General features: G+C 44.7%; 1 protein-coding gene across 11 annotated transcripts in view; it reads right to left on the bottom strand.

The window, feature by feature from the left end:
* The window catches only part of TACC1 (transforming acidic coiled-coil containing protein 1), a 94,477-nt gene that overhangs the window by 31,184 nt on the left and 37,650 nt on the right, over nucleotides 1–25,643 (bottom strand). For 7 of the 11 annotated variants that reach the window (XM_060085695.1, XM_060085697.1, XM_060085699.1 and 4 more), the window contains one exon: nucleotides 25,235–25,350. The exons of the other annotated variants lie outside the window; for them this stretch is intronic. In XM_060085695.1, the coding sequence (XP_059941678.1) occupies nucleotides 25,235–25,350 (116 nt within the window). The remainder of the gene's footprint in view (nucleotides 1–25,234; nucleotides 25,351–25,643) is intronic. 11 annotated transcript variants of the gene reach the window in all.

The raw sequence follows: 25,643 nt of genomic DNA, 5'->3' as shown, positions 1-25,643 counted from the left end.
ACGGAAAAAGCCAAATAAAAAACTAATTAGAAAGAGCAGAGATAGCAAAGTGGCTTTATGAACAAACAGCCCTTATTTTACTAAAACACAAATCATAAAACAATTAAGTTACTTCTTCTTTAGAAGCTTCGTCTCTAAGCTGGCCAGGAATCTTCTCAAATCATTTGTGAAAATGAAAGATCCTTTTTAATTGGGGTTTTATAAGGAGAAACACTGCAATCAGGAAGGTATAAATGAAGGTATTTCTTTAAAGCACAAACTAAGATAGTGCTTTCCCAACTTACATATCTGAAATGATAATAGAGTAGCAGCAAAAACTGAGTAAACTGGTTATTATCATAGTATCTCATGATTTAAGGGAAGCTCAGAGATGACCAACTAATCCTACTTCCTGACGGTAATCCCAATCCTAATCCAGGATCAAAGAACTGAGCATCACTGGGAGAGTTTTTTTAAAGCACTCACACATCTTTTTACACGATTCCTTTATGGCTGGAATTGGGCACTGGTTTACAAACTATTCTGCACAGATGCTTCAGATACTCTAACCAATGTCCAATATGTCTTGTTCTTAAAGATATATTTAACTATTATTAATACTGTAATTTTTTTAAAAAGCTCTCAATGCATGATACCTGGGATTTAACATACTTCAAAAGGATATTTTTTAAAAAGAGAAAGCAAATGTGGCAAAATCTTGATAACTGTTGAATCCAGGGATGGGAATATAGGAGTTTCCATTGTACTATTTTCTCTATCGTATACTCTTGAAACCTTTCAAAATAAAAAAATTTAAAACAACTGCATTTCACACAGAATTTTAACAAGAACGTTTTAAAGTGTACTGACAAATTCACTTGTGTGTGTACAGACTCTCTATTCTCTCTCCACATATTTGAGCTGTGATGCAGGTGTTATTGACTGTTTCTCTGTGCTGATGGTGGGAGGGAGGGTAGACAAGCAACAGTGAAAGTACAGCATCAAAACCCCAGGGCTGCAAAAATCTACATGCAACAGGCTCAGAAGCCAGGCTGGGTCTGGGCACACCTGCTCACACCCTAGCATCAGTCGGTTGAATACAATCCAATCTTGATTATACCAAAGTATAGACAGTTACCGCTTATTTTACGTGAGCCACAGAGGGCACTGAAGCAGGGGTGGATCGAAATCAGATTTACATTCTCAACAGCTCTCTCCAGTTGAAATGTGGAAGGAGGTCAAAATGGAACAAACAGAACCGCTAGCATGTTATTCTGGGGCTTCGACTAGGGCGGTGCTAATGGACAGGAAGAGAAGTGCACAGTAACTGAGAAAATGAGGTGAGATTCGATAAGACTTGGTGATAGGCTGGATGTAGGACTGAAGGAGAAGGAGGCATCAAAGATGACTCGTACGTTTTCAGCTCGTGGAATGAGAGGATGGTATTACTGTTCAACGAGATTCAGGGGTACCAGCCGAAGAGCTTGGGGCTGCCGGGCTGGGGCGGGGAGGTTGGCCCTGGACCCCGAGAGCTGTCTGGGACCCTGAAGCAGAGATGCTGAGTAGGAAGTAAGTCGCGCAGACAGAGCTGGGCTGCAACTAGTACTTGACCTAACTGAAGCCACAATGTACATGAGACTGACTACCTTCGAAGTCACACTGGATACTACTTAACTGTAAGGTATCTCCCTCCTACATGGCGTCTTTGAGCCTTAGCATATTTTATTCTAAAATTTTAAATAGAGGTTGATTATCTTTTTTTTCTAAAAAGAAGTTACCTAAAAAGGATTCATTTAAAATGAAAGTTGAAGTTTAACCATCTTTGTAAATTAAAAGAGTATTATTAATCACCACATCATAGTTATATAGGAAAGCGCCCAAACATTTTAGAGATGCACACTGAAATATCTGTGACATGATACCTGGAACTTGTTTTAAAAATACTAAAGCAGCAAAACAAAAGAAAAAGAAGGTCATGGTGGGGACAAACCTGGGCAAATAGGGACAATGATTTAACCGGGGCACTGGGCACACACAGGTTCTACCGTAGGACATTGGAAGCTGATGGCAATCAAAGAAAATCTGTCTTTGGTTACATAATTGCTCTCCCAACCTCTCCCTGCCATTGACTTCTAAACATTTACTGCCCGTCCCCCACGTGGGAGCCCTGGGCACTGATACCCGAGTCCCCTGTGTTCTTCCCAGAGGCTTGTGATAAGTTAAGGGGAAAGGGTGAGGCGAGGACAGTGTGTCCAGCCAGCGGCCCGTTCCCTCTTGGGACTTTTGTCTCCGTTTCCTGATTCCTTCACCAACAATCCCGCACCTCCCAGAGACCGAGGGGAGACCTACGGAGTCGCCCTTCGCTTACTCTCTCCTAGCTTTCAATTTCTGCCCTCATCACCTCCACTAGAAAAGGGCACCTTCCTCCACCTCCACCCATTCCTCTAGACCCTCCCCCTTTCCCCATCTCCACCGGCTGCAGAGGAGCGAGGGATGGAAAAGGAGCCCGCCGGGCAACCTGGGGACACCTGCAGCTCCGCTGTACCCTAAAGCGTGCCACCCAGCAAGTGGCAGGGGGAAGGAGAACGAGCACCCCTCACCTGAATTCGGCCCCCAGCCTGAGCAGAAGACCCCCGCCCAGGCATTTCTTGGCCAGCTCTGGCCAGGTACCGGGTCAGTAAACCTGCCCAGTCCTATGCCCATCCCTGCAGGCCCTACCCTGGTCTAGCATCTTCAGTCACCAGGAGAAAGCACTGACGGGCAGGAGTGGGGGGAGGGCTTCTCATTGACTTAAACCAGTTTGGGGGAATTCCCTGGCGGTCCAGTGGTTAGGGCTTGGCGCTTTCACTGCTGTGGCCCGGGTTCGATCCCTGGTGGGGGAACTAAGATCCCGCAAGCCACGTGGCGTAGCCAAAAGATAAAAATAAAAAACAAAATAAAAATAAACCAGTCTGGGGAGTTTGTGAAAATGTAAAACAAGGAAAAAACCAAACTCCTCACCTAACTGGAAAAGGTACCCCTGAGTAAGATTTTATTTGCATTTACACTCTCCATCAGCAAGTGTGCCAATGCCAGGACACCCCACATACCCAGGGCTGCCCTACAACAGAAGCTGAAGGCAAGTATGGGACCACAGGTAACTTTCAGTAAGAAGTAAAATCCCCAAAATGTCTGCCAGCTCTGGTTAGGAGCTCTAACCTCGGTCCTCTTCTGAGAGCGCTGTTATGTAACTAACCTCCCTCTAAGTCATCCTTCCCCTTTTACACAAATCCTGCATTCCATCAAAACCTTCCTCCAGGGCGCTGATAAGCTCTCCCTGGATTGAGTCTACTGAGTTTGGATGATTCTGACCAGCACAGCACTGCCTGGCGGCTTGGTGAACACAGACAGAGAGGTGATTAGCAGATGAATTCAAAGCAAACACAGAGGAAATCCAAAAATAGACCAACATTTCCACTTCTGCCACGTCTGTTGCTGTTAATGAAACTCTGCCTTTCAACGAGCAGCCTCTGCTAGATCTAAAACGTTGTGTGACGCACGCATGGGTGCTCTAACAAAGATACCTTATGTGCTTTTTTTAGACTATTCTGTAAAAAGAGATTTTTCCTCCTTCTTTATAATATTTGTAAAAGAAAAGGCACAGAATGCCAAAATTCTAAAGACTGAGGTAACAGCTTGACCTTCTGCTTTGTACTCTGGTATGCTGAAAATATACTGGGTTAAAATGCAAGTGTATGAAAAACCTTGAAAACCTTAGCAGGAGGGAAATGCCATGAACACAAAATATTTCTGAAACTCAGAAATGTATTCAGCTCACATATACTGAGAACCTGCTCAGCTGGCTGTTTCCACGTGGATAACCTCATTTAAGAGGAGATAAAACAGCAACCACTTGGAAAACAGGGTACATTAACACTGCAGATTTGGCATTTTTCTCAAATATGCTTGACATTTCCCCCCCTCAGATTTTAACTTTTTGGCGAAACGTTGTCTGCAAGCTCCTTTTAGACTTGCCCATCACTTCCTCTCCTTCAGCTACAAGAGGCTTCTTTTATGGGTTTTAAAATACTGGACATGTGGGACTTCCCTGGTGGTCCAGTGGTCAAGACTCCATGCTTCCACTGCAGGGGGTGCGGGTTCCATCCCTGGTCAGGGAACTAAGATCCTGCATGCCTTGCGGTGCAGCCAAACAACAACATAAAAACCCAAAACAACAAAAAACAAAAAAAAACCACACAAATAAACACTGGACATGTGAAGTGACAAAGCCACCAAAATTTGAACAGGCCTCCTGTATCTCTCTCTCACACACACATACCCCGGCCTCCTTCTAACCTCAAAATCTGAACAGTATCTCTCACATCCAAGTCTAAGATGCAACGCCTGACTCTGAGGCTAAAACAAAAATCTCTGAACCAATACATGAAAATGAATGTCTTTGCAATAATTCAGGAAGAAGGGTTCTGAGGTAAAATTTCAGAGGGTCCATGAAGCCCCAGAAACTCAATGAAAAATTACATTAGAGCCTTCTCCAGGGGAGAAAATCCATGGCCTTCTCCAAAGCCTGGCCTTAGAAACCACCGGGCAGGGACTTCCCTGGTGGCTCAGTGGTTGAGAGTCCGCCTGCCAATGAAGGAGACACGGGTTCGAGCCCTGGTCTGGGAGGATCCCACGTGCCACAACTACTGAGCCCGCACTCAAGAGCCCGCGTGCCACAGCTACTGAAGCCTGCACGCCTGGAGCCCGTGCTCCACAACAAGAGAAGCCACCGCAATGAATAGTCCCCACTCACGGCAACTAGAGAAAGCCTGCGCACAGCAACAAACACCCAACGCAGCCAAAAATAAATTAATTAATTAAAAAAAGAAAATGGGGCTTCCCTGGTGGCGCAGTGGTTGAGAGTCCGCCTGCCGATGCAGGGGACATGGGTTCGTGCCCCGGTCCGGGAAGATCCCACATGCCGCAGAGCGGCTGGGCCCGTGAGCCATGGCCGCTGAGCCTGCGCGTCTGGAGCCTGTGCTCCGCAACGGGAGAGGCCACAGCAGTGAGCGGCCCGCGTACCGCAAAAAGAGAAAAAAGAAAATGGCCAAAACACATTTGAAACAGACTCGCTTTCACACAATTAATAAACCAGATACTGTTTTTAACCCATCAGATTTGTAAAATTAAAACACTGATGATGCTCAGTTAACAGCGGCCAGGCAAGGGGGCCAGTCGGCCCTCTCACACGTGTGGGAAAGCGTATGGGGGAATCCTTCAGGAAGTGCTTATCTCATGATTTCCTCGGCTAGGCGTTTATTTTAATTATGCTCTCAAAGAGGGCCAAGCACACATATGTACGAGGGTGAGGATGTTCCCACACACTTTGGGGGCTGTTATATATAGAGCACCACAGGGGACTGACAGATCATTTAATGTGCGACATTGACACGGGAATACTATTGATATCTGGGTGTCAAACAACACGCAGACTTGTATGTGCTGAAATGGGAGGGTTTCCAAGACACGTCAGGTGGAAAGAGCAGGGGGGAGAAGCGTGCGCAAGGTATGAGACCTTCTTCAGTTTAGACGTATAAAGACACAAACCTTACGATGGAAGGGGAAATTACCGCCGACCGACTGCCTGGGGAGAAAGTGGAAAGAAGCTTTCTGTACCGTTAGAGTTTTCTAACAAGAAAAGGGGAAAGCAGGGTGGTGGGCACACATACAGTGGAAGGATGGGCCCTCTTCATTCTCTTCAAACTTTTTAAAAAAAAGAATAAATACATAACCTGAATCAGGTTTTTAGACCTAATGTCCGGTTTGCAGGAAATGAGGGAATAGATAAATCCAAAAGACGGGACAAGCATACAGAAAATGGCCCTCTTGTCAAACAAAATGCAGTAGGAAAAAAAAATGGTGTGGGGATGGAGGGAATCGATTAATACATTAAAACAGACCAAAAAGACATAATTCTACCAAATGCAATATGTGATTTTGCTTGGATCCAATGTTAAAGACATTCTGAGGAGAATTGGGGAAGCCTGATTAAACACGGCCTGGGTTAGATAACATTAATTAGGTTAATTTTATTAGTTATGATTATGGTCTTATGGTTAACAGGAAAAATGTCCTTATGTTTTAGAGATGCACACTTAAATATTTAGGGAACACGTCTCATAAATACTTCAAAAAAAAGAAGCAAACATGCCAAAATGTTGATTGCTATAATTGGGTAATATGCATATGGAGATTCATTATACTCTTCTATTACTGTATGCCTAGATTTTTCATAAGAATAAAAAAACAATATCTAGAAAAAACTCTGGAACGATGTACATGAATTTTTTTTTAACACCTCATCCCTTGAATTGGGACTATGTCTGTTTTCTTTTTCTCTTATTTGCTTATCTAGATTTTCTACTTTGTGTCTACAATGAATATTATTTCGATGATTTTCCAAAGCTACGTACAACGATACCTATTTCTAGAAAGTTCAAGACAAGTTCCCTTTCTTCCCAGGCACCCTTTCGCCTCCCGCCCCCAAGCACAACGCAGAGGAACAGAAGCCCCAATCCCCTTTGATCCCACCCAAGCCAGTACCTTGATACACTTGACCACTTTCCAAACTTGGTTTCAGAAAATGACCTACAGACATAGCCTGTCAAAGAAGGGTAAGAGGTAACTTAACACAATGCTGGTGCACGACGCAACCAGACAAAACATTTCTCCAAGAAGCGAAGCAGAAAGCGTAATCAAAGTCTGGCTGCATCAGCAAGTGTAAAATTGGCAAGCAAACGGCAGATGGTTTAAGACAGAAATGGAACAACACAGGCTGAAGGAAAAGAGCATGAGGTATGCTGGCTGTGCAGTGGTGGAGGATGCAGGAGTGCCTGACAGAAAGATGGAAAGACAGATATTCCTGTGGTGGAAACGGATGCATCTAGTGCAGTGATTTGAAAATGCCCCTGAATCAAATCACTTAGGGAGCTCTGAAACAGATAGATCCTTGGGTGTTAGCCCAGAGCCCCCTCATTTAGTTGGTCCGGTGAGGGGCCCAGGCACTTTTAAAAAGATGATTCTAGGGCTTCCTTGGCGGTGCAGTGGTTGTGAGTCCGCCTGCCAATGCAGGGGACATGGGTTCGTGCCCTGGTCCAGCAAGATCCCACATGCCGCGGAGCGGCTGGGCCCGTGAGCCATGGCCGCTGAGCCTGCGCGTCCGGAGCCTGTGCTCCGCAACGGGAGAGGCCACAGCAGTGAGAGGCCCGCGTACCGCAAAAAAAAAAAAAAAAAGATGATTCTAACATGCAGAGTGGGACTGAGGGCTGTGCTGTCCAATGGAACTTTCTATCAGGATGAGAAAGTCCTATCATCTGAGCTGTGTGATAAGACAGCCACCTGTTCTTTGTGGCTACTGAGAACTTGCAATGTGACAGTGTGACGGAGGAACTGAACGTTCAATTTCATTCGATTTTGGTTAAACAGGCATGGGTGGCGACAGGCTACCTTACTGGACAAAGCAGGTTTCTAAGGGGTGCCATGAAACACCTGAATCACACAACTCCACGGCCGTATGTACTTAACCATTTCCCCCTGGAGAGAAGTCTCAGTGTCGTTAAGCCTTCTGGTGTCCTGAGAACAGCAACTTCAAAAATGAAGCGAATGCAAACAGCAAACTTGGGACAGCTCGGAGCAGGCGCGTGGGCACCTGCACTCACCTCTGCTGCTTCGTGTTTCTCCTTCACACTTAGCAGCACCCCTCCCCCACCTTCCAGCCTAAAAGATCCATTCACTGGTTAAACTAATGACTAAATATGACTAATGACTGAAGTCACGCTACATGTCACATAATTTTTGAGGGTTTTCAAATTTCTTTGTCATTATAATTATTGCTGGGTGAAGATTTTCACGTACGTATCTTCATACTAGAAGATGTGATACAATAAAAATGGCCTTTGTCCAAGGTTCCTGGCACAGAGCTCCTAAAACCCTCAGAATTTTCCTGGGTGACACGAGTGTCCTGTTATTGATAACAAGCCCCTTTTGATCACATCTGCGTTTAATGAGGTGTCTCAGGGTGCGGGTTCCAGATAGCGTCCAGATGGGGCTGGTCACCAGAAAGACCCAACTCGTGGTTAGAGGGTGGGAACGTTCAGGGGCTGGAGATCAGTCGGGTTATAAAAAGTCTTCAACAGTGAGATTCACGGGGCTCCCAGGTTGGTGAACCCACAGAGGTGCTGGAGGGGTGACAGGCCTGGACAGGACGTACCCGGCCCCCTGCATCTCTTCCATTCGGCTGTTCCTGAGTTGCATCCTTTACAATAAAGCAGTAAACGTATTTTCCTGAGTTCTGTGAGTCACTGTAGTAGAGAAGCTGAGAGGGGTTGTGGGATCCCCCAAATCTGTAGCCAAGTTGGACAGAAGTGTGGGACCTGGGATGCACCTGGCACCTCAGGTGAGGGCAGCCTTGAGGGACTGAGCCCTTAAATCTCTGGAGTCTGACGCTAACTCTGGGTAGTTACTGTCAGACTAGGACTGAACTGGAGGACACTCAGTTGTTGTATCAACCATGCACAGAATTGGTATTTGAAAAGACACCACATATTTGGTGTCAAAAAAACCCCAAAATCCTCTCAACTACAAGTGCTATTTACATTTAGTCACATTTTCATGTATCCTAATAAGCTACAGGTTGACCACGGACAGTAGATAAATACAGTCTTATCTAGTAGCAAGATAAAGTTTCTGCCTCCATGTGATGGAAAAAGCAGCTTGATTCACAATTATCCAAGGCTGATGATCTTCACAAGGGCAACGAGGCAAATTCGCACAAAACCAGATGCTGCAAGATGTCCAGCAGGGGTACCCATCCCCGCATCCTCCAGAAAAAAAACAGAGAAAAAGTTTCCCCACAGTACTGTTTAACTTCCTGGTTACTAGCTGTCTGACTCCAGTTCAATGATTAAAATAAAAACAACATATTGTGGTACCATGTTAAAAATTGTGTTTGAAGTAGTTACTGACACAGAAAGATGTTGGCTATATATTATTAGAGAAACCAATTTCTAGAAAACACTGGGACCCAGAGCCTTGACCTCACTTCCAGAATAGCTTACCCAGAGACTGTTTATTGTGCAATGATTTTCATGCAATAAACCTTAGACAAGCATTACATTATCCCCCAGTGTTACAGATATATAAACAAATGACTAATATTAAGCCAATTCTCCCATCCCGAGGCCCAGAATCCTTCTTACTAAGCACAAAAATCTCTTCTTACCCAAACCTAATCCCCTCTTACCCGTTTCTCCTCTGTCTCCATCTCAACACAGGACTGCTGCTCCAAGCCCACCCAGCCCCACCTCTCCTTCTCTTCCCAAGACACAGGGGTGGAATTTATTTTTCTGTTAAGGGCTGTTTTTGAAGGGCCTCCCTCCTGAAAAAGTCTTCGCAATTACACTACTGCTGTAACTGTGCTTGGTGCTCCAGATATATTACTTTAAGGTGTTCCTTAAGCCCATGTTACAGATGAAGAAACCACGGCCCAGAGAGGTTAGAACAGACGGAGCGAGGGAGCAGGAGGGAGGAGGGGGCGTGGAGCCTGGTCTGGGGCACAGGAAGGTCATGGCTCAACCATGCTACACAGCCCCTCAGTTAATTCTAGAGCCGCCTGCATTCACCTCAGTTCTCTTCGCTCCTGGGATGACCCTGAGAAAACCCAAATGGGGTCACAAGCCCAGGAAGAAGGGTTCTGGGGTGGAGGTTCAATGCTATGGTAGGACACAATCAAGTATATCGCTCTACATTGCTACATCCTTGGAGGGGTGGGCATCTGAGTCAGGACGAAAGCAGGGGACAATCCACGTCTAGGAACAAACCACCCGTGCCATGCTTCTGAGAGCTCACAAGCGAGCTACAGAACCCACGTGACCAAGCTGGGCTAGACATCCAAACAGGTGGGACTAGGGAGTTCCCTGGCGGTCCAGTGGTTAGGACTCTGGTGTTCTCACTGTCGAGGGCCCGGGTTCGATCCCTGGTTCGGGAACTAAGCCACATGGCGCAGCCAAAAGACAAAACAAACAGATGGGGCTGTTCCTCCCTTACCGCTGCATTCTGCCCTCATGGTGGGGGGCGCCTGATCTCACAGTGATCCACAAACGTGGAGGGTCCAGCGATGACAAAAAGTTTTACAAATGTACTGCTGTGAGCCAAGCTGACTGTCAGCCACAGTACTAAGAAATCCTACATGCAGACCCAAACCAGATGCTCCATGTCCACACTCCCTAATCAGTTTAAACCCTCAGCTTCATCGGGACTTGAAGCCCTAAAGTCGAATCATAAAATTATGTCTAAGATAATCACCTAACCAACCAGCCACAGGCCCTATGACCTGCAGCATACGCTGAGCTGGGCATGAAGGGGCCACAAAATCAGCACATGGGGCTTATAATCCAGTGAAGGAGAGGAGAGCCACATTCCAAGACCCTTTGGAGACACTCAAGGGTTGAATCGTGAGGAAGTTACTACCACCTTCTCACATGACAGCCACCTCACGTGTTCTTACAGAGAAAACCACCACTGCTTGACCTCTGGTCTTCCTGCATCACCGACTTCTCTTCCCTTTCTAAATGGGTTATTTCCTCTTTGAATGTGCCTCCATATTTAGCAAGAGAACTTTCTAGAAGCACTAAAGTAATTCTTTATTTTTGAAAGCCAGGTAGGTGGTATTTTTTAAAAAATATTTATTTAGTTATTTGGCTGCACCGGGTCTTAGTTGCAGCATGTGGGACCTTTAGCTGCGGCATGTGGGATCTTAGTTGGGGCATGCAGGATTTAGTTCTCCGACCAGGGATCGAACCCAGGCCCCCTGCATTGGGAGTGCGGAGTCTTAACCACTGCACCACCAGGGAAGTCCCAGTTGTATTTTAAAAGGACCTTTATTGTTGACTTAGAAGCAAGCTGGGCAGTGACAAGGATGGACCTATAGATTGTCATACTGAGTGAAGTCAGTCAGGCAGAGAAAGACAAATATCTTATGATATCGCTTATATGCGGAATCTAAAAAAAATGGCACAAATGAACCTATTTACAAAACAGAAATAGAGTCACAGATGTAGAAAACAAACTTATGCTTACCAAGGGGGTCAAAGGGGTGATATATTGGGAGATTGGGATCGATATATACATACCACTATGTACAAAATAGATAACTAATAAGGACCTGCTGTATAGCACAGGGAAATCTACTCAATACTCCGTAATGACCTATATGGGAAAAGAATCTAAAAAAGAATGGATATATGTATATGTATAACTGATTCACTTTGCTGTACAGCAGAAACTAACACAACATTGTAAATCAACTATACTCCAATAAAAGTTCATTAAAAAAATTAATTAATTAAAAGAAAAAAGCAAGTTGGGAGGAGGTAAGAAGAATGAATGTAGTGCATCTAAGGTATGGGCTACGGGAGAGGTGAAGACATCAGTGACTAGACCAGACTCAGCATTCTTCCTCACAGAGGAAAGGAAACAGCTGCTCTCGGGTCTTGGCAGGAGCTGGATGGGTCAGAGCCTGATGCTGATGTCCTAATGGGACACTGATGCCCTCTGACTCTGAAAGTGTATGACCTATGTTCTGCTACCCCCAAACCACTTCCCCCTCCAACCCAATTTTAGTTCATATTCCTTTGGTAACAAGGGACACAATCTCTCCCTTGAAATGCAACTCACAAAGGGGAAACGTAGTACAAATGTTACACTGCAGACAGTGGTACCCTGGGTATGTTTTCCTAGAACTAAGAATTTAAAACAAATAAAATACTTTGCAGTTATATGATCTTCAAAGCACTTCCATACATATTACCCAACTTGATCCTCAAATCAACCCTGTGAAAAAGGCATAGCAGGGCTTATTAATTCCATTTAAAATCAAGAAACTGACACTATGAATAACTGTATGTTAACAAATTTGATAACTTAGATAAAATACACAAATTCCTAAAAAGACACAAGCGACTGAAACTGACTCAAGAGGAAATAGAAAATCTGAATAGATGTAGGACAAGTAAAGAGATTGAACTGGTAAATTAAAAACTCCCCCCGCCCACACACACACAAAAAGACCTGGACCAGACTGGTGAATTCCACCAAGTATTTAAAGAAGAATTAACATCAATTGTTCCCAAACTTCAAAAAGCTATAGAAGGAGGAAACACTTCCCAATTCATTCTATAAGGTCAATATTACCCTGATGCCAAAACCAAAAAAAGATATCACTAAAAATACAAAACCGAAAAACTACAGACCAATATTTCTTATTGAAAATCAATGCGAAAATCCTCAAAATACTAGCAAACCAAGTCCACCAACATATAAAAAGGCATGATTTACCCCAGGAATGCAAGGTTGGTTGAACATCTGAAAATCATTTAGTGTAATATAACCACAGCAATAGAATGGAAGACAAAACCCACATGATCATCTCAATATACACAGAAAGAAAGCCTGACAAAATCCAACATCCTTTCATGATTAAAAAAAAAAAAACAAAAACTCAACAAACTGGGAATAAAAAGGAACTTCCTCAACTTGATAAAATACATCTCTGAAAAATCCAGAGCTAATGTCATATTTAATGGTAAAAGACTGAATGTTTTTACCCTAAGATCAAGAAAAAGACAGGAATGTCAGCTCTCACCACTTCTATTCAAAATTGTACTAGAAATTCTAGCCAGGTCAATTAGGCAAGAGAAAGAACAAAAATGCATCCAGATTGAAAAGGAAAAGTAAAACTATCTGTATTTGCAGATGACCCAATTTTTTGTACAGAAAGTTCTGAGGAATCCACCAAAAATTATTATAACTAATAAGTGAATTCAGCAAGGTTGCAGGATACAAGATCAATATGCAAATGTCAACTGTATTTCTATACACTTGCAATGAAAAGTCCAAAAACAAAATTATGAGAACAATGCCATTTATAGTAGTATCAAAAAGAATAAAATACTTAGAAGTAAATTTAACAAAAGAAGTGCAAGATGTGTACTGTAAAAACTACAAAGCAGTATTTGAAGAAATTTAAAAAGATCTAAATAAATGGAAAGGCATCCCATGTTCATGGATTGGAAGATTTAATATTGTTAAGATGACAATCCTCCCCAAATTTATCTATAGATTGAATACAATCTCTATCAAAATTCTAGCTGGCTTCTTTGCAAAATTAACAAGCTGATCCTGAAATTCATATGGAAATGTAATGGACCTAGAATAGCTATAACAACCTTGAGAAAAAAGAAGAAAGTTGGAAGACTCACACTTCCTGATTTCTAAACTCACCACAAAGCTACCATAGAGTCAAGACAGTGTGCATAAGAAGAGACATATAGCTCAATGAAACAGAATCAAAAGCTCAGCCCTTACACCTCTGGTCAACTGATTTTTGACAAAGGTGCAAAGTTAATTAAAAAGGGAAAAAAACAGTTTTTTCAACAAATGGTGCTAGGGCACTGGATATCCACATGCAAAATACTGGAACTGTACCACTTCCTCACAACATGTACAAAAATTAACTCAAAATTGATCAAAGACCTAAATGTAAGAGCTCAAACTATAAAACTCTTAGAAGAAAGCACAGTAGTAAATCTCTGTGACCATGGGTTATGCAAAGCTTTCTTAGATATGACACCGAAAGCACGAGGGACAAAAGAAAAAAATACATAAACTGAACTTCATGAAAAGTAAAAACTTTTACACTTCAAACGATATAACCAAAAGAGTGAAAAGACATCCCACAGAATGGAAGAAAATATTTACAATCGGATATCTGATAAGGGACTTGTATCTAGACTACATAAAGTATTCTTACAACTCTAAGATAAATAACCTAATTTAAAAATAGGCAAAAAATCTGGATAAACATTTTGCTAAAGAAGATATACAAGCAGCCAAAAAGTACATGGAAAAATGCTCAACATCGTTAGTCATTAGGGAAATACAAATCAAAACCACCATGAGATACCCCTTCACACCTATAAAGATGGCTACAATCAAACAGATTAACAAGTGTTGGCTAGGATGTAGAGAAACTGAAAACCCCCATATACTGCTGGTAGGAATGTAAAATGGTGCAGCCACTTTGGAAAACAGTTTGACAGCTCCTCAAAATTAGAAACAGTTACCCTATGACCTAGCAATTCCACTTTTAGGTGTACACCCAAGAGAAATGAAAACATACACCCACAACAAAAAGCTGAACATGAGTGTTCATAGCAGCACTATTCGTAATAGCCCAAATGGGAAAATAACCCGAACGTCCATCAACTGATGAATGGATACATAAAATACGGTTTATCCATAGAGTGGAATATTAATCAACAATAAAAAAAGAATGAAGTGCTGATAGATGCTACAACATGGATGAACCTTGGAAACATTATGGTAAGTGAACAGAACCAGTCAGAAAAGACTACATATTGTATTAATTCCATCTATATGAAATGTCCAGAATGAGCAAATCTAGTGAGACACAGAGTAGATTATCAGTTGCCTAGGACTCGGGGTGAGAGAAAAATGGGGGATGAGTGCTAATAGGTACAGGATTTCTTTGGGGGGAGGTGACAAAATGTTCTTAAAATTAGACTGAGGTGACTGTTCCACAACTCTGTTCAGATATTAAAAACCAATGAATTGTATATACCCTTTAAATGGTTGAACTGTATGCGTGTGAATTATACCTCAATAAAACTGTTTTTAAAAAAAGAGAGAGAACAGAGAGACTCAGAGGGTAACAGAGCAGAAGTATGTCCTGCAATTCCTACAAAATATTCTACTATATCACAGACTTACCTTCAGAAAATGCTTTAAATAGTCTCTTATGTGTCACATGTAGGAACACATACTTGAGAGAGGTGGTAGATCTCACCATCACCTCAATTTGGGATTTTAAATTTTCCTTAAGGAAGCCCACAACATGCTAGAGAAATTCTATTTACAGAAAGAGGTGAAAAAAGGACATCACTCTTCTTTTCTACAACAGATGTAGCCAAGTATATGAACCATCTTAGAGACACGACGATTGGCATGCTCAAAAGGCTTTTGTTTTTATTTTGGGGGCAGGGGGAGTTGTGTGCTTTTTAGAAGTCTTTTATGTATTTATTTTTAACATTGGACCTCTTCCCAGACCTCCCTCACACATTCCCTTGCTAAAACTACCTGTCTGCTGCTAAACATCTGGGGAAGCCAAGGAGACCAAGGGGCCTGGGGAACAGGAGGCGGCCAGCTCCTTCCAGACTCTGAGCTCTGCAGGGCCTTATCCCCTGGTCCCTTTTGTGTCCCCAAAGCAGAAACTGAGCACTCAAGACAGAGCTGATGCTCACGGTCACTGCTGAGCTGATGTCTGATACATAAAGGACCCCCTTCCCACCTGATCATCTTTCATACAAAACAAAAGTATACAGAACAGCAGTGATAAAGCCATTCAGCTCTATCCACAGGAGCAACACGTGCTCTTCACCTGACCCTGTCCCTTCGAAGACACCGCTCCTTTCTGCGTCTTCCCTCCCACCCTTGCTCTCCCAAGTCTGAACCAATGGAGGGCTTCAGGGGGGAAACACAAGGGGTCTGACCTGAGAAGACTGTTAAAAAGGTATGCATTAGCATTTAGGGAAGCGTCCAAAATGTGAACATTTTTTAGAGTTTCACATCTCTGAGTTCCCAGTCCCTCTAATTCCCCCCAAGTTGAGATATACTTCATATACGTACGTTCTCAGCCACTCAGTCAAGGACATCAGCCTTTTAAAATGGAGTAGAAGTGTGCTGTCCAGGGGCAGGACAAGAGGAAAGCGGGACAAGAAGGCCTTTTCCAGGACTGCTGGGTAGACCCTAAGGGTGGTGGCCGCAGGACTCACATTCCCCTGACAAGCACTGGGGCCCCACGTCACCCAGAGCTTGGGAGTGATGAGGGGGTTCCGAGTGGGTGAGTCAAGGTGGGAAAAAGCACAACAGCCTTTTAAGTATGCTGCAATGTTAAGATGTCCCCACTTACAGCAGAAAAACAGCACCAACACACACACACACACCCTTGCCTGAACCCAGACAACAAACTGACGGTCTATACCTCCTCCTCCCCACCGTCCAAAACACAAAAACAAAAACAAAAACATTACCCAGGAGCTGGGGGGGGGTGGTAATTTATTTGCTTTTTGTAAGAGACAGGGCCAGGTGCTGGAAGCTTCTAACTCCTGAGAGAGGCTCACTCTAATATACAAGACTGCCGCAGGTAAAGAATAATCTGGAAAGCCACTCGATAAACTGGAAAAGTTTGTACTAGGGATGACGAAAGGACTTCACATTTTCAAACCAGCGCCCTATGCTATTTTATTTAAAAAGAGACCCAAACCCTACCCTCTGAGGGCCAAGGTGACCGTAAGGTAAGAGGGTGGGGCTCACTCGTCCGGAGGAGTCCACCCCCAGGAACCCCAGCCTCGCCCAGAAGCTGAGCCAATGACAGATGCGTCTTCTCTTCTCACTCAGGCGGTGCCCCTGGGTTTGGAACCACCTGGATTCGTCTGAGGCTACATTTCCAGTAGAGCAGAGACCCCTCGCACAGACAGAAGCCCTCCCCAGGGCCTTCTGCCCCAGCCCCAGCAGGCAGCAGCAGCAGAGGAGAAAGGGCGCGTGCCAACAGAGCCAGCAGAGACCGGAACTTCACTCTGCTGCTGCCAAACAACCATGATGCGCATCTCTTTAGAAGTCATTACTAGAGCATTCAAAACACCAACTGCCTCTCTCACAAAGCAGCAACCACCCCCAGAGCTGGGAAGCAGACGCAGGATAAAGAAAAAGAGGGAGAATGTTCGGCCTCCAGACAGAGCAAGCACATGCCCCCGCAGCAGCACGGGGACCCTGGCTGAAGCCCTCGTCATGGCTCCCGCCTTCTCTGCTCCTGCACCCTAAGAAGAGGGGCAGAAGGGGGCTGGGGATGCAGGGAAGAGGCCTCAAAGGAAGGCGTAATGGGCTTCGTGGCAGGCAGCCTCCAAGGCAGCCCCCAGTGAGCCCCCACCTCCTGGTGTTCACGCCCTGGGACCCGTGCAACCAAAAGGATACTGTGGAAATAACAGAGTGTGACTTCTGAGGCTGTCATGAGAGACGCTGCAGCTGCCGTGCTGCAAGAACACTAAAGCTACCTCATGGAGAGAGGTCCACCCGCGGGGTAAAGAACTGAGGCCTCCCACCAACAGCCAGGCCGAGGTGCCAGCCGTGAGGGAGCTGCCCGAGGAGGGGCTCCAGCCCCAGTCAAGCCTCCAGATGACTACAGTCCCAGCCAATGTCAGGACTGCATTCTCACAAGCAACCCCAAGCCAGATCACCCCGCTAGGCTGCTCCCAAGTTCCAGACCTATGAAAACGATGTGAGATGATAAACGCCCAGTGGTTTAAGCTGCTAATCAGCTTTGGAGTTATCTGTTATGCAGCAATACATAAACAATACCAGCCTCTTGGAAACTCTTCTTTCTACACCAAAGTAGGGGCAGAGTCCCAGGAGACTGCACATATCTCCATGCACCTGCCTTTCCTCACCCACACGTGACTCACAGGTGGAGAGGGAAGCAAGAGCTATGACAAGTGTGTCCGTTCCCTGCTTATTTCTCATGGATGAGCAGAAGCTGAGCATTAAGGAAGCAAAATGTTTTCAATCCAACGGCACTGCTCACCCTGTGATGCTTTTTCTTTTTTCCCTTCTTTTTTTCTTTTTTTTTTTTTGCAGTACGCGGGCCTCTCACTGTTGTGGCCTCTCCCGCCGCGGAGCACAGGCTCCGGACGCGCAGGCTCAGCGGCCATGGCTCACGGGCCCAGCCGCTCTGCGGCACGCGGGATCCTCCTGGACTGGGGCACGAACCCTTAGTCCCCTGCATCGGCAGGCGGACCCTCAACCACTGTGCCACCAGGAAAGCCCTCTTTTTTCCCTTCTGACTCGATGTCTAACTTGTGTGTAAACTTCTGATGTTCAAAACTCTTAAAATACATTTTATACTTCATACGTTATATATGCGAAGTTAACACACGTGAAAGATGTAATCCCCTGATGATTTTTTTTTAATTACTATCATTTAATAAGATGCTAAAGAAGATGCTTTCCCCCATCACACACTCTGTCCTGGCAACATTTTCAGAACTTTTATTTCCTCTGATAGGTCTTCTCTTAAGTCAGCGAAGAGAGGGAGATTCATACATTCCCTGGGAGCTGGATGTGGGATCTTCAAAGCTGAACTTACGACCCCACTGCTGTAAAAGCTGTGGCCTCGATTTCCCAGTTTTTAGACTGGAAATCACATGTGTCCTATCTCATAGCATCACTGTTATAAAATCAAATAAGATGCTGAAAAAAAATTGCTTTCAATACGTACGATAAATACAGCTGAAGCAGAAAGTTGGTGGTCTGCTAGGTCAGAATCTTGCAGTGGGAAAGCTGGAGATCAAGAATTTGTTGTCGTATTTCCAGCAATGACATAGGGCAGAGGGACTGGCTAGGACAATGTCTGTATCTGCCAAACAGAACTGCCAGATGACATTTTTCCATGTGTGAATTAATGAAATACTCCATTTGGCTACTATCCTCTTGTGAGTTTGGCCATCATCAATCTAGGCCCTGGGGATCTAATCATGTTTGTGAGAGCCCATAAAATGAGGTTCATGTCCACCCAAAGGTGAGGGTGAGACCTCGAACTCAGAAACGGCAATCCCCTCCTAGGCCCAAGGTTAACAGTTATCAAATCCCCACAGAGACAGCTGTTTTGGGTGGATCAACCACGATCTTCCCATCGCTCATCTGAGTTTAGAAGACCGGGACAAAATGGCATATACTGCTAGGGTTTCCTATGAACAGTATTATTGATCACTTGGAAAAGGTACTAGGACTGCTCTTTAAATGTTTAAATGGCTTTAGACCACATCCATTTTTTTATGTGGAACGTTAAGTGGTAGCAACATAATTTTAGCAGGGCTGCTCACACCCCCCGCCCATACACCAGAGAAAATGCCTCCACCGCCAGAAGCTATCAAAGAACGCTATTCTGGTTTACTTGATGCTCAGGTAAGCCCCAAATCGGGAAATGCAAGTCTGAGGTGAGTTCAATCATTACAATATTTAAGAAGGTCTTGAATTTGCGATTCACCTTAAAAGAATAATACTGCTTTGACAGTTACTACAATCTTCACTTCTGGCAGGCAGACTTTGCCCCTGCCCCCAAGTTTTTCATTCAACACTCTCTGAGTCTCTGCTGGAAAAATGATACTTTTCCCCCAAGAGTACATTGTCCTTGGGTGGAGCACCATATAGAGGTAGAGATGCTCCCTACATGGCTCCTTTACATGGTTATAAATAAAGCAGCAGAGAAACATGGCCTGATCCCATTGACTAACTAGTGAGAACCTCCAAGCTGATAGCTCCAAACATTAAACAAGGGGTGGCGGGGGGGGGAAGGAATTGTATCATGTAGCTGAGGTTTTCAAGCCTATCGATGAGATGTTTTCTCTTACAATAATCTAAAATAGTGCAATATAAAAATTTAAATTGTGAAAAAGCCTATCACATAAAAAATTGAAAATAAAAATAAAATAAGATCACTAACCTGAAATGCTGTCAAAGGAGCCACATGGGTTGAACTGTCGGACTAGGTAACATTAAGGGTCCTTATTAGTCCCATTACTTCTAGGACATTCTAATAAAGCAATCCCTGCGGTAGGAGCAGGGAAAGGATGTCAAGCTAAATCCCTAGGAGAAACACACTCATAGTTTCGACTAGAACATTTCAAGAAGTACCTCATGAAAAATGTTTGCATAATATTTGCTTATACATGTAGCCCAAAGCCTTAGAATCAAAAATCTAAGGCTCAGATTTTAGATTTTAATAAGATCTCCCTTCTAGGTCTTATACAGATACAGTCTAAAACAATCCAATAAATACACCATATCAACCACACAACCTATACCAACAATACACCATAGCAACAGTCAAATTACAAACTCGCAAACACCCAAAGTTACATTAAATACACTTAATGGGCAAAAGTGAAAAGCCTCTATGATTGTACTTGTACTAAATGATTCCAAAATTCTCCCCATTCTTCCCTAATTTCCTTTTTTCTCAGATCTTTTAGTCAACTGAAAATTAGGTATATTGACAGACCAAAATATTGTTTTGCAAGGGAGACAAACAGCCAGCCCAAACTAGTCTCTCCGTGATGCCTTACCAGACCATTCAGGCCTACAGGAGTGGCACCCAGCGCCCACAGTTCATCTGTTAATCAGCTACAGCCTTGTAGCTTTTTCTAAACTGAAGTTTAATTACTTAAACTTTATAATTTTACCAAAACTGTCATAAGTGTGGATCTCAGTCGGCAAACTCTTCTGTAAAGAGCCGAACAGTAAATATTTTAGGCTTTTGCCCATCTTTCTTTCAGTCTCTATTCCGAGTACTCAACCTGCTATCTTAGTGCAAAAGCAGCCAGACAACAGTGAAATGCACAAGTGTGGCTGCATGCCAACGAAACCTTATTTATGGGCCCTGAAATCTGAACTTCCATATATTTTTCAAACAAAATATGTTTTTCCACCATTTAAAAATGCAGAAACCATTCTCAGCTCTCAGGCAGAACAGTGAAAGGCAACAGCGAGCCATCATTGGCTGATGCCTGATTTAGACTAACCCAAACTGTGTCGACAAACAAGTCTGCAGTCCCCACAGGCCTCCAGCAGTAGATACCTAAGGACTGACCCTGTTTATCTCTCTCCTTTTGTTCTGAAGGACTACAGTGTGTGTCTGGAATACCTAGCCATCTAATCAACACATCAAACAGGGTAGTTTTGTTCCAAGGGCATAGAGAGCTTCAGCGTGAATTAAAATTCCCTCTCTCAAAGAAAGGTAACAATCTGTAAATAAAGGTGTGTGTGTGTGTGTGTGTGTTGAGGGGAGGTGTCAATTAACAGAGGACAGCCACTGCAGCTTTCGCTTTTATGACCCAAAACACTGGACAAAACCACAGTCCATTCGCACCAAAAAAACCCAAACGACAAAAAGCAGATGAACTTGAGATTGTGCCTTTCAAAAGTCCTTTCCTAGGTGATATCTCCTTACTGATACATCTCCCAGCAAAGAGAAAGAACAGTTAACACCAGCAACTTAAACACCCTTTGCGGAGGAAGGCAGACAGATAGCGAACACAGAGCTACCAGCCCAAGCACTATAGCCACCATTCTGGTACATTCAGGAAAACTCTTGGCCTACAGTTTTATTTTAACAGTTAGTCTGAAACCGGCTTCTATCTGTGGCTTAAAAAAACCGCACAACCTCATCCACTGTCTAATTCCTAGGATGGCATACAATCCTGCCTTAAGAAGAGTTATTACAGGCCTATCTCAGAGATATTGCGCGTTTGGTTCCAGGCCACTGAAATAAAGTAAGTATTGCATATAAAGTGAGTCACATGCATTCTGTTCTTGTTTTCCCAGTGCATAAAGAAAGTTATGTTTACACTGTACTGTAATTAGGTATGCAATAGCATTATGTCTAAAAAGACAATATATATATACCTTAAGTAAAAAGCACTTTATTACTAAAAAATGCTAACCATCATCTGACAATGCAGGGTTGCCACAACCTTCGATCTGTAAAAAATGTTGTATCTGGGAAGTGCAGTACAATGAGATACGTCTGTATAGAGTTCAGGCACTTTAGGTCCCTAAAAAGCTTCCAATAAAAAGAAAATTAGTTCAAAATAGATGTAGATGTTTCCCCAAGTTCAAAGAATTAGATGGAGGTTGGGATGGAGGCCATGGGTACAGTACATGGGATGCAGCCACACATCTGAGGGCCCTCCTACACCAGGAAGCCAGGATCTTTTACATATGTTAATTCCAACCCTGACCAGCTAACAACTCATAGATCATCCCCAGAGAAGACAGAGTCTTACATGATCTATACCTGCTGTTGCCCCATGTCCTGAACCACAGAAACACGAAAGACTAACCTTATCAGGAGCCAAATAATCAACAATTTTTGGAGAAAGAGAACCATCCAGGCCCAGAAATTAGACTTAAACATTAGACTCCAGAAATTTTTGTCCACTGATCTCTTTCCTGGTCAGACTTGTGCTTTGGCTGTATTTTTACACTTACTGTGTATGCATGCCAAGGCCATCAACAGGGCTCTGGACAAGGACTGGGTGTTGGGGAGAAGAGACCCTAGAAGGATACTGCCAGGCTGATAAGGAATCATCCTGTTATTTAAAGACCCTAAATTGAAAGATTTCATAATAGGTAGTGGCTGTTTCCTAGTCTGTAGCCCTGCCATATTCATGGTCCGCAATCATGATCTACCCCACTGAGCTTTCTTGGTTCATAACTCTCTAAAAGGAAAACTTCAGGAATTCCCGGGGGGGTCCAGTAGTTAGGACTCCACGCTTCCACCGCAGGGGTCACGGGTTCAATCCCTGGTCGGGGAACTAAGATCCTGCAAGCCGCACGGTGTGGCCAGAATCAAACAAACAAACAAAAGACACAAAAGGAAAACTTCTAGGAAGAGTGAAAAAGAGAGTATGAGCTACAAGTTAGCAAAACTTGTAAAAATGAGTCAGTGGCACAGGAAGGACCAAACAATTGGGTCTGTGTGGTTCTGGGGGCCTGGGCCATACTGGCCTCCGTTCAATTAGCAAAGAATCTGTCAGGATGAATCAGACTACCAGCTGACAGGATGGTGAGGAAGGGGGCGGCCCAGGCTGAGCAATTCAAAGAGGCTTGCAAACAGCTACTTAACATGTCTTGTGAGCTTTATTTGAATTTGAGGGGAAGGCCACAGAATAGTTCTCTCAGGCTTTCAACTCTCCATTCTGATCTGCCAATCCTGAGAGAAGAAAAGGGAAGCTATGAAGCGGCATTTCTGTCACTGAGATTGCTACACAGCGAAGTGCCACACATAAGTCCTCCCACACGCAGACTTGCCTGTTCCCACACGGTCTCTGCCTGAACCCATGGTAAAAAGCAGCCGGGGGACAGTCGGGGGAGTTCTCAACAGGGCAGCACGGTATGGAGCTCACCATTAAAGCAAAACCACATCACAAAAAGCTGATATCATTTCCCCAGTAATTCCAGCTCCGTCACGAAGTCCAGCACAGAGAACCTGACCTCCCGTGGCGACCCATGAGGAAGCTGCTAAGCAAGAAAATAGAATCACTCTTGGGAGAATAAATTCATGATCAGATCAAAAACTAGGTAACTGGATACCTGAAAGCTGGCTCTACTTTGTCACTGCAGGTGACAGTGACAGACACTGGAATAGAAAAAGCATGTGAAAAGGACATCCCTCCTAGACGCCCATCTCTAGGCAGCAGCCTGCCAGCCTTTGAAAAAGGAAGTCAAGGCACCATCCCTCTGCTCAAAGCCCTCTGCTGTGGCTTGGACTGTACTCCTCCAAAAGATAAGCTCAAGTCCTAACTCCCCACACCTTGGAATGTGGCCTCATCTGGAAGTACAGCTGAGCCTTGAACAACGTGGCGGTTAGGGGTTCCAACCCCCGACCACCCAGCACCATTGAAAACCCTCCACATCAGCGGCGCTGCACCCTCAGATTCAACCAACCGTGGACCGTGTGGTACTCTAGAACATACTTACTGAAAAAAATCTGTGTGAGTGGACCCGCACAGTTCAAACCCACGTGGCTCAAGGCTCCACTGTAGTATCTTTGCAGTAATCCAGTTAAGAGGAGGTCAACCTGGATTAGGGTGGTCCCTAAACCCAATGACTGGTGTCCTTATAAGAAAGCCACGTGGAAGACACAGAGACACACAGGGAGGAGCTGGCCATGGGATGAAGGAGGCAGAGAGGGGAGTTTTGCTGCCACAGGCCAAGGAACACGGAGAACTGCTGGCAACCACCAGAAGCTAGAAGAAACAAGGAAGAATCCTTGCCTAGAGCCTCTGCAGGGAGCGTGGCCCTGCCAACAACTTGATTTCGGACTTCTGGCCTCCAGAGCTGTGAGAGAATCAATTTCTGTTGCTTCAAGCCGCCCCTTTTGAAAGGCAGCCCCTTCCTGTCTCACTCAGGAGGAAAATCAGTGCCTCATTACGAGGTGACCCAGGCCTCCCCCGACCTGGCTGACTGCGGCTCCCAGAGCTCCCTGCCCAGCAGGTCGCTGCGGCCGCCCTGGCCTGTCTTCCGTGGTCCTCGAACATGCTGCCACCCTGCCACCCTGCCACCCCGCGCCGCCCGCGCGCAGGCTGCTGATGTCTCAGCCCCTCGCAGGTGCCACCGTCTGTGCTGGAAGACTGACTTCTGGGGAACCTGCACAGCTGTTCCCCTCAATCCTCCTTCAGGGCTCTGCTCAAGTCCCCTGATCAGTCGGGCTCCCCCGCCCCCCATCGGCCTTCAGCGCCTCCTACCCGCCCCGGCTCTGTTCCCCCTTCCCCTGCTTTATTTTTCTCCAAAATCCTTAGGACAAGCTGACATATGCATTTTGCTTAACCTCTAAGAGGTCCGTCTCCCTCCGTAACGCTGGTTTGTGGAGATCGGGGACTGTTTCACTGCTGAACCCCAGCCCACTCTGTTTACTGGATAGCTAAACGCATTCGATCAGGACAGGTGAAATGTTACTCAAAGCTGGCTGTGGGACAAAAAGCGTTTCTACTAATGAAGCGGAACAGCAGCAGCTTCTGCAGATGAAGGACAGGCTCAAGGCTGGGCTCTGAGGGACCGGGAGAGAATCTCCAGTCTCGGGTGGACTCAGGGGCTCACCACCATCCCTGGTGGAAGAGGGAGCAGTAACCAACTTTGAAACCGCCTCTTAAGAGTCCTCCTTATCTAAAAAAGTCAACTCTTACCTATAATTCTTGTCTCCAGCCACACCCTGTAGAAAGTGAGTTGGCCTGAGAAATGTGTGAAGCCAAAGCTAAACATACCTCCATCACGGCATCACCACACACAGTTTTGTTTTTTAGGGGCCGAGGGGAAGGGCCCAGCAGGAATGTTCTGATAATGATCATCTCATACTGCAAATGTACAGCCTACTTAGGGAAGAAAGCCTCTGACCACCATTCGTAAAAAAAAAAAAATAAATAAACAAGAAAACCATTTCAAATGAGCCAGGAGCTTTCAAACAGCTCTGGCTTAGTAAGGAGACAATCCCAACCTTTTCCAATGGCCCTAAATTTACACGTTTCCTTCCCTCATTTACATTTTCAAAACTTTAAACAAAATAAGGCAAAAAAGGAAAGTCTTTCTTTACCTTGGGTTTTGGCCCCAGGGTCTGCCAGTCCTAGGTGTGAATCACAGGATTCTTTGCAAGGTGATCTGATGGGAGTTTCGGCTTCAGGGGTCTCAAAATTACCTTCAGAATCCGAGCTGCCAGGGGGGAAAAATGAGGAATGACCACTTTCAACGGTATTTCCGACACCCTTTATAGTCTACATATCCGCAAAGTCCAGTATTTTTGCCTAATTTTACAACCCGCGGGTCCTCAGCACGGACTGGCCTGTGGGAGCTGCCGCCGCGCCCTCCTCGGGCTTGTCTGGCCTCCTGTCTCCCTGAAATCTCCTCCATCCTCAGGAGCCTTTTTCCAGCACCATTTTTTTTTTTTTTTTTTGAGGTCATCCTTCCCTCTTATACCCAAAAAAAGCCCTTTCAACAGACTCCTT

This window comes from Mesoplodon densirostris, chromosome 20 (genome assembly GCF_025265405.1).
Source record: "Mesoplodon densirostris isolate mMesDen1 chromosome 20, mMesDen1 primary haplotype, whole genome shotgun sequence".
Taxonomy (NCBI): Eukaryota; Metazoa; Chordata; class Mammalia; order Artiodactyla; family Ziphiidae; genus Mesoplodon; species Mesoplodon densirostris.
The sequence above is the reverse complement of the archived record's forward strand: the minus strand, read 5'-3'. Positions and strand labels throughout refer to the sequence as shown.